The sequence below is a fragment of the Megascapheus bottae genome, chromosome 35 (genome assembly GCF_031878675.1).
Source record: "Megascapheus bottae isolate mThoBot1 chromosome 35, mThoBot2.hap1, whole genome shotgun sequence".
Classification (NCBI taxonomy): Eukaryota; Metazoa; Chordata; class Mammalia; order Rodentia; family Geomyidae; genus Megascapheus; species Megascapheus bottae.
In genome coordinates this window covers 3,865,848-3,876,115 of record NC_143543.1, presented here as the reverse complement: position 1 = coordinate 3,876,115, position 10,268 = coordinate 3,865,848, and the positions used below count along the sequence as shown (strand labels likewise).

Genomic DNA, 10,268 nt, shown 5'->3' with positions numbered 1-10,268 from the left:
TATAATACACTAAGAAATTAACTAATAGAATATTTTTTGCCAGTCCTGTGATGAGCTCAGGCCTTGAGCACTGTTCTTAGACTTTCTCAAGGATAGAGCTCTACCACTTGAGCCTCAGGACCATTTCTGGCTTTTTTCTATGTATGTGGTACTGAGGAATTGAACCCAGTTCTTCCTGCATGCTAGACAAGGACTCTACCACTACCCAAAACTCCCAGCTCAATAATAAAATATTTAAATTGTAATGTGTTCTCCAATTAAGTATAGTAAGATTACTCATTTTGCTATATTTATGAAAACAAATCATCCAGATTTCTACCATTCAAGTTATTGTAAAACAATGTGTTTTAATCACCAAGTACCACTGTCAAATTTCACTTGTATTTTTCACCTGAAAAATATGATTGTTTTCTATTTATTTATTTATTTATGTATTTCTTCAGTGTGACAGTACTGTGGCTTGAACTTAAGGCCTCAAGCTCACATTTAGCTTTAAGTCTTAAGAATAATGTTCTAGAGTTTGAGCCACAACTATACTCCCAACATATGAGTTTTTAATCCATTAAATAAATTTTACTGGAAGATAGAATATAAAAAATGCAAAATAGTTTTCTTGTACTTTGAGTTTATTTAATGCCAAATAATGTAAGATAATACAACACCCAGAACAGCTCAACTTCCTATTAAGAGGACAACAGACTGAACAAACTGCAATTGTTCTTTTATTATTCTTTATAAATTCCATCATTTTTAAATTGACTTTGACTAATATTCTGTCTCCTGAAAATGTCTTTTATTTTCTCATTCCCCAAAATTGTGGACAATAAAAGTGCCTTAGAGAAATAATGTGTTATCCATGAAAAAAGCACTGTCAATTATTCAGAATAAAAATGCTTCCTTATACTTAATGTTTAAGAACATATATCAGAAAAGTAAAACAGGCAAAGGACACTCTTGAAAGTAAAACTTGGAATCAAGAAACCAATAGGTTTTTCCAGGTATTTCGGAATCATATTTTAGGAGCTCACATGATTTAAAGGAATTATTAACTGTTGAAACATTAAAATCTAATTAAGATGCTTACTTATTTTCCATACATTGCAATACTTACTTATACAAAGGAATTTAATTTGTACCTGTCACAGTTAAGTTTAATTAGTAAACTTGCTGCTGTATAGTGAATTTTATTTTATAGTTGGCATTTTTGTGCCATTCCTTGGGCTTCAACTCAGACCCTTGGTGCTGTTTCTGAGCTTTTATGCTTAAGCATAGTGCTTTACCACTTGAGCCACAGCTCCATTTTAGACTATTTGTGATTAATTACAGATAAGAGTCTCATAGTCTTTTCTTCCCAGGCTTGCTTGAAAAGTTATATTCAGATTGCACCCTCCTGACCATATAGAATAATATTTCTCAGTCACCAGCACCTGGAAATATCTGGCATTGGAAAATAATAGATTTTTACCAGTGAAAAATGTAAAGACAAAAACAAAGCAGAAATAGACTGACTCTGCTTCATTTTATGTCAAATAAAAACTGCCCTAACCAATGCCTTAGTGCTAAATTTGTAGGACTTGGATGAAACATTTGTATGTTGATCAATATTTCAAAAGTGAAATCCACAGTAAAGCAGAAAACATTATTTTTAGTGTTAAACCGATAAAAGAAAAAATGATGTTGATTATATGCACTGAAAACATTGAAAAATAAACAAAAACTACCTATTGAATCTAATAAGAAAATATCTATAGTTAACACTTCAAAGAATAAGATGGAAGAAGTTTAAGGCCAAGAGTTTGGCCTAGTGGTAGGGTGCTTGTATACCATGTAGGAAGACCCGGGTTTGATTTCTCAGTACCCCATATATAGAAAGAAAAATGTGGTTCTGTGACTCAAGTGGTAGAGCTCTAGCCATGAACAAAAAAAAGGGAGTCTAAGGACAGTACTCAGACCCTGAGTTCAAGGCCCAAAACTAGCAAAGGGAGGGGGCGGATGGGAGGGAGAGAGAGAGAATGAGAAAGAGTGAGAGAGAGAGACATTTACACTTAAGATACGCTAATTAAAGCAAGTATGTCTCCATGATATAGCTACAAGCATAGAACAATATGATTTCTGGTCAAATTATTACCTTAAAGAAGGATTTTCTTAGAGAAACTTTAACATCTTTGTTCCTCAAGCTGTAGATGAGAGGGTTCATCATCGGAACCACAATGGTGTAAAATACAGAGGAGATTTTTCCCTCATCCAGAGACCCAGGAGAGGAGGGTTTGAGATACATAAATGCACAGGATCCAAAAAACAGAGATACAGCAATAACATGGGAGCTGCATGTACTAAAGGCTTTGGACCGGCCCTCAGTAGACTTTATTTTGAGGATGCTGAAAACAATGAAACCATAAGACATAAAGATAATGATACTGGGTAAAGTGATGTCTTTTCCCACTACAATGAGAATCTCTACTTCGTTGACATAGGTGCTGGTGCAGGAGAGCTTGAGCAATGGCATAACATCACAGAAAAAGTGGTTGATGGTGTTTGCATCACAGAAAGTCAGTCTCAGGACACATCCAGTGTGAATCAAGGCATCAGAAAACCCCATGAAGTATGAAGCAAATACAAGGTAGGAACACACTTTAGGGGACATGACACTATTGTAGAGAAGTGGATTACAGATGGCCACATAGCGATCATAAGCCATTGTTGTCAGCATGTAGCATTCAGAAATGACAAAGAAACAAAAAAAGTAGAACTGGGTAATACATCCTGTATAAGAGATAACATTCTCTTTTAATACAAAGTTCATCAACATTTTAGGTGTAATCACAGTAGAATAGCAAAGGTCTATGAAAGACAAATTAAAAAGGAAAAAGTACATGGGAGTGTGAAGGTTGGAATTCAGGGTAATTAGAATTATCAAACCCAAATTTCCCAAGGTAGTGACTATATACATTAATAGGAACAGGAAAAACAGTGGCATTTGCAAATCAGATCGGTCTGATAAACCCACCAGAACAAATTCAGTTACAAATGATCCGTTTACAAGACCCATTCTTCTCTTTCATTCTTCTATAAGAGAATCTGTGGACATGCAGAAAAGTGAAATAAGAAGAAAACCGAGATCTGAATGTCTAGAAGTAACTCACCTGATGCATAAATCCTGACTTTAATAATACCTTCTATGGTAATAAGAAGCAATGTAGTGTTTCCATGATTATAGTCTTAAATGCAATATAGTTTAATCTATCATCAACAACCTACAGAGCTAAGCCCTGTATTTCATATGGTAGACAAGAGCATGGAGATGGATGAGGTTGATGTTTTCTCATCTCATCATTGGCTCCTTGCTTCAACTTTTCCTTCAGCACTCGAAGTAGAGACAGAAATCCTAGCACCTATTTGCTAAACTCCAAAACTGATCATAATTTTATGGCACTGGAACTATAAAAACTGTTTCTAACATAAAGAAGTGAATCTTGGATGGCTAATTTGGTGTTCCATGTCACAGAAAAAGATACAAATGTAGAAGGATGCAACTTCTCTCCATAGAGAGGGAATTTTGTTTAAAACCTGCAGTCTTTGTAGTTGCTCACTGTGAACTTTCATAGGACTCTTCTAACCTGTTTTCTGGAAGATTATCATTGCTTCCATTGTATTTCTAGTTTTCTGCCTTTTATTTAAAAAATATAAGGACATTAAGCAGAGACTAAAAGGCAAGCCAATGGTAAAAACATCTATGGGGGCCAGGAAACTGACCGAGTGCTTGCTGGTATGCATGAAGCCCTATTAACAATATCATATTTTGTGGTTGAAAATTGTTGAAGGTGTAATTTAAAATTATCTTCTCACTGTATATGTACTCACATTAGAAAAAGACTATAACAACATGAGAATAACACTAGAGGTTATGGACATATTCATTAGATATTTTATTAATGTTCACTATTTATTTGAGGGAAAATAACAAGTTGTATGCCTTATATATAATATCAAATGTTAATCATATCATAAGTTGGCAAGTAGATTTATATTATATATTATACATTAACATTAATAGATTTTTACAACTTACCCTTTTTAGGAGGAAAAACTTTGTTCTTGCTTATTATGAGGTTTTACTACTGTGGTTCTGGCATATAGGGCAGTATCTGAATCCAAAGTTTTCTTCTCCTAATTCAAAAATTGGGCTGTCTAAATCTAATCTTTATCTATCTGAACTACTGGTTAGAATTTCTCATGAAAACATGTAAGCATCTAAAAAGATGGGGAAAGCAATAAGCCCCATAATTCGTTTTCAATATTTCAATCTTATACACCAACAGAATGTTCACGAGTTTAAAGACATAATGCAGTGAAGATGACTCAGTCTCATCTCAGTGAACAAACTTGATTTATTAAGATCATAGACTATTGCACATTCTCAGTAGTATATGATGTATCTTTTGGTCACTAGGGATCATCATTGTACTGAAGTGTTACATTCTCTTTTGGGATTTCACTTCCTTTCCCTAAGGTCCATTATTACACCTCCTTATCATTTTGATCTCTTAAGGGACATGTAGTTATTTTACTCCTTGTTTACATATCATTAATTAGAATGGTTTTCAAAGTGGTATCCAGATATCCTGACTATTTTAAATATTTTAAAAATGTGTACAAAATAAGGTGACCTCCCTTTTTTGTGAGTTCTATTTTTCTTTTTTTAATTAAAGAATTTATTAACAATGATTTTTACATTATATTTCAACTGGCGTATTTAACAAACATGTATTCAAGAAGGGAATCTCTGTATACAATCACTGGCACTTCGATTTTAGAACATAATTAAAATTAAGTTGGGGGTTTGTATGTCATAGATACATATTAATCTATGTAATAAGACATTATGTCTATAGAGTCATAGATTTTTATGTCTATGTAGTTGTGTTTATATTTTTCAATACCATGTCCATAACATTGGGTACACATCTATTGAGTCCTTGCTCTTGTACTATTTGGATCTAATCGCCACATGTTAAGGATACCATGTAACTTTCTATTTTAACCTGAGATATGTCTGGAATCAATTTTATTGGTATGTATTTCTTCTAAAGTTTTATATAAAGTCTATAAAAATTGCTGCCTGAATATGTTATCCAATTCATAAATCCCATACTGTACACATAAAACCAGAAAATTTGCAAGTCCTCTTAAGGATGAGAGTTATAGATTTAAATGATTTATTCTGTTGTTTAAATACTTTCCTGTATTTACAGACTCCAGTGATTTGTACATAAGATAAGGAATCTCTGTACATCATTATTTTTGTAAACAGGGATGGTAGAAATCACATTTCATTCTTCAACTTGAATGTTGTTCAATAAAATAACAGAAAAGTGCAGTATAAGAAAATAGTCTAATGTCAGGAACTCTAGAATGTATGAAAGGACTATATCTATATTTATTTATCATAACTGAAAATATTCTAAACTATATTTACCTCTCCTAACTTACAAGACATGATAGCTTGAGCTAGCCTAACTTACATTTTCTTGCAATTAACACACTAGAGTAGAGCTGGTTATGTAAGAGTCTCAGACAATTTTCCCCATCTAAGGAAAATCCAAAATAAAAATTCAAGTAACTTCTACTCAACTATTAAATTTAGTAGAATTTATTAAATTATTAATTTTCACACTATCATAAACTCAAATTATTATAAGTTGAATCATAAAAGAAATGATCAATAGTTATATTCTCATGATTATTTTCTCAGACTCCATCATAAAAATCATAGAAAATGTTTTGTAATTTTTAATTATTATGTTCCTCTATATATTGTGTACGCTCTTCCTCTACCTTTGTGTAAATTTTGGATAACATTCTTTCACATTTATTATGCATGACATTCTTTCACATTTATTATGTGGTACCCAAGTTTAAGTACTATGCAGAGTACAAAATAGGTTGTTTTTTAAGTAATTGTATAATTCATTGTTATGTCTTCTTATAGTATAGGCTTAAATTTTCTTCATTATCAAATTTCATAATCCTGTAACACCTCCAGAGAACTATTGTAGTCCCTAATATTTCCAGTGGCCTCTGTAAAGATATAAGTAGGAGCTGATATATTTCCACTATTTTCTGCTTCCTAACTCAAGTGTCCAAAGCAATGTTTTGTCTTCTGCAAATATCCATAACCTTGCTCCTTCGACACAAATGTATACACAGACTTTTTATGGCCATTTCTTTAAAAGCTGTTAATCGTATCTCATCATGAATTGTAAGTTTTACTAAAGTTTTATGAACATGATATTAACTACTCTAAAGCACAAGACAAATGGATAGATTTTTCTCAATTTTTCCACACAGCAGGGATTTGAATCCATTCTATTAAAAGACTATGAAATAATTTTGTTTTCATTCTAAACTATGATCATATCTTAAATTCCTTGGGGACTAAATATTTTCATGACTATTCACTACTTACTAGGGACTGTATATCCAACAGTATTGGGCCAATCTTATAGTACAAACTTTCAGCTCTTGGTTTTATTGAAGAGAGTATATTGTGATTCTTTCTTTCTGTGTTCCCACATCTTTAAGTGTAATTCATGCTAATTCATGGCATCCTCTTGTTTTTTTAATCTAAATTTCTCAGGTGTATTGCAGTTCAGTTTTGTATTGTATCACCTGAGAAATTTCAGACTTTACATAACATTTGAATTAGGAGGCCAGCAATTTCAAAATTCCTGATAGTAAAAACTAGGTCCACAAAATTAGGAGGTCTATGTTAGAAACTTCTCTCTACACTAGCTGAATACATTATATTAGGGGAAGTTATCTAACTTATCTGTGCCAAAAATTTCTTTAAAATAGAGACCATAAAATATATTCGTTCAATTGTTGTGTTGTGCTAAAGGATAAAGAAATTGAAAAGATGGATAAAATAAGAGATGGGAAATGGAAAGTAATTTTTTTATTTTTTAATGTAATTGTAATCATTTGCAGAAAGGGGACTAGATACATTTGTATTGATGACATTTGGGAGTGTAAATTTGTTGGCAGGGTCATTTTTCCCAGCAGATTCAAATCTGAATAGAAAACATAGCAACTCATTATTTTAAAATGACACCCCTTTTAAATACAGTGCTCAGGGTTTAAAATTTCAAGAACATACTGTGTTAGCAATTATTCACATTATAAATTAAAATTTTATTTGCTTACAGAGATGATTAATTTTTTTGCTTATAGGCACATAATGGCTTGAAGGTCTAAATAATAATTATTCACTTAGGGAAGAAACATAGGGAAATGGAAAATAATTTAATGTGATCTGTTGTTTGAATTCTGTTTTCTTACAAAAGAGCACCATGAATTCTGGTTTCTTACAAAAGAGCATCGTGGATGGGAGTGTAGCTTAGTGGCAGAATTCTTGCCTAGCATGCATGAAGCCCAGAATTCAATTCATCAGTACCACATACACAGAAAAGGCAGGTAATGGCACCGTGGCTCAAGTGATAGTCATAATCTTGAGAAACCTTAAGTTCAGAGCTTAGGCCCTGAGTTCAAGCCCCAGGACTGGCAAAACCATAAGCAGCATGCTGTAAGAAAGGGCTATTCTGAGAAGAGACATCATTGAATATCCCTACCTTCATTTTTCTTCTGGACTCATTGCCATACTACAGTGGACAGTTGTTGGGGCCTGGTCACCGTCTCTGGGGCCTGTTCACCATTCCAGCTCAGTGGCCATTAAAGGGCTTTGGCTAGGCTTACCTTGCATATCTCACATAACTCTCTTGAGATATTTCCGTGTAAGTGACTCAACTCAACTTCCTGTAGTGCACGTCCTCAGCCTGCATGTGCCTTCCTGCACTGGTCCCACCCAGTATTTCAAAACCTGAAAGTTTCCCGGACCCTGGTGATAGCACTGTGGCCTTTTTCTATTGGTTCCTTTTCCTTGTCTTACTTCCTCTTTCCTCCACAGTATATAACTAAGTGCCTGAAACAATAAACGAGATCTGTTGAGCTGTCACAGCTGACACAGCTCCTGGCTCAGTGTTGTTTTTTCCCTGGTAATTGGGAGAGGGCTGGGTTATCAATACTTGCTATCTCACTCGGCTTCTTGGGACTACAGACTGGCCCTACGTGTCCCCCTCGTACTGCTGTTGCTGGAGAACAGATGCTGCCCCATGTGGGGAACTTTTTGCCACCAACGAGCTAATCAGACTGCGGGTAAGTATACTCCCATAAAATATGGGACAAGTTTTTTCTAAGAATGATCCTTCCCTTGGATCTCTTAAGATCCTCCATAAAAGTTGAGTACCTGCCATTCCTAATGACCAATATCTCATAGTTATAGACATCAAAGACTTTTTTCTCTATTCCTCTCCACCCAGAAGATACTGAGAAGTTTGCCTTTTCCCTTTCTTCATTGAACTATAAGGGCCCTGACCTACGCTTTGAATAGACAGTGTTACCCCAGGGTATGGCTTACAGCCCCCCTATATGTCAGGACTACATGTCTAGAGTCCTATCCCCTCTTACTGAGGAGACAGGCTCACTTTTCTATGTATATATGGATGATATCATTATAGGAAGCCCAGACTCTCAGGATTTAAATCGCCTGTTTAATAAATGTCTACAATTGTTGAAAAATAATGGCTTCCAAATTGCCCCAGAAAAAATCCAAAAGATACCTCCCTTTAAAATTCTGGGAGATGTCCTAACACTGGATGTTGTGTCTCCTTTAAAACTCCAATTATCTATCCAAGACACTTACACCCTGCCCCAACTTCAAAAACTTCTTGGTGAAATTAATTGGATGAGGTCATGGATCCCCATAACAACTGCAACCCTCACACCCCTTTTAGATCTTTTAAAGGGTCTTGACCAGACCTTTATAGTAATGTTGTCAGTTGATCATAAAAAGGTTCTAAATAAAATTCAATTAGTTATTAATGAAGCAGCCTTAAGGAGGTATGATCCTGCTATGACCCTAACGCTCTATATCCTATCAGGACAGACCCTCCTTACTGCCCTTTTAGGGCAAGAAGGGGAGCCTATTCACTGGATTCACCTCTCAGTTGGAGGCGCACTCAGAGTTTATTCCATGATTGACCAAATGGCAGACTGTATTGTCAAAGAGATTTATCTACCGGTCTTTTTGGGAGTGAACCCCACTCTCTTATTGTCTCCTTTAGGATTAATTATTTCTCTTGGCTACAAAGAAATAATGCTAGACTAGTGATAGCCATGGAAGGCTTTCCAGGTAAAGTGGATTGTCATTATGATCCCCATAAATGGATGAGCTCCTTTAGTCAGCTGAAGTGGTAACCTCCAGAACTTTTTCTAAGTGAAGCCGATCCCTTCTTCCCCCACCCCTGTATTTACGGATGGGGGTAAAAAGGGGGCTTCCATTGTTATTTTCTCCCCAGGTAAAGGCAATTCTTCTCCTGAAGTGACCCTGTCTCATGAAATACAGGGCTCAGTGCAATTTAAGGAACTTTATGCTGTGGTCTTAGCACTATTTGAGGTTTCTGGTCCTCTTAACCTATTCTCAGAAAGCCTCTATGTAGTCACCTTGTTACCTAACCTCATATAAGCTCATATTAAACTGGCCAATAACTCCATCACACCTTTAATGTTTCTGCCGGGGCCAGCTGGCAGCGAACCAGGGTTTGCAGATTGGGATTCCTGAAATAGGGGGCAGGGACTAGGAAAAAATAGAAGAAAGACAAGCAGATGGGGTTCGGGAGGACTACAGCCCAAATCAGGAGCCACAGCTTAAAGAAGCCTGTAGCCCAAGACTGTAGCCCAGTTTATTTCCAGTTCTGACCTTAAATACACTTCTTTAAACTAGGGAACTGCCAGGGGCTACATTCCTACAAACAGTATCAAGTCTCAAATAGGTTGAATGAGAAGTGATCAAGTCCCAAATAGGTTAAATGAGAAGCTATCAAGTCCCAAACAGGTTAAATGAGAAGCTATTGACACAGCCCAAAATCATGATAAGAGCTTACTTCCTTGTGTACTCAATTGTGCGGGTCCAAGGTCACTGACCCCACAGTCACGGTCATTGACCAAACAGTCGGTCCTCAACAGTTTCAAGCTAGAAATTTGCTCAAACAAAGGATTGCCCCTTGTTTGTTTAACATCTGAGGGGACATCAAAGCCTTCCAAGTATATTGATCAAAGGCAATGCCCTCGCTGACCAGTTAGCCTCTGCCCCTGAGTGCTACTCTTTACAGGAGGCTACCTCTTTCCATCAGATCAAGCATGTCAGCTGAAGA

General features: G+C 35.6%; 1 protein-coding gene across 2 annotated transcripts; it reads right to left on the bottom strand.

The window, feature by feature from the left end:
• Positions 1 to 2,116: 2,116 nt before the first annotated feature.
• Positions 2,117 to 4,955, bottom strand: LOC150042534 (olfactory receptor 8B3-like). Of its 2 annotated transcripts, none has more exons than XM_090324516.1 (2): positions 4,929 to 4,955; positions 2,117 to 3,034 (listed from the first exon to the last, which is right to left on the bottom strand). In XM_090324516.1, exons 1-2 carry the CDS (start codon positions 4,947 to 4,949, stop codon positions 2,117 to 2,119), a joined length of 939 nt encoding a protein of 312 aa, XP_090180642.1. In that variant the 5' UTR covers positions 4,950 to 4,955. The 2 variants fall into 2 exon arrangements, with proteins under 2 accessions (XP_090180642.1, XP_090180641.1); XM_090324515.1 differs by lacking the exon at positions 4,929 to 4,955 and adding an exon at positions 4,329 to 4,342 and having other exon boundaries at positions 2,117 to 3,053.
• Between the last annotated feature and the right edge of the window lie 5,313 nt (positions 4,956 to 10,268).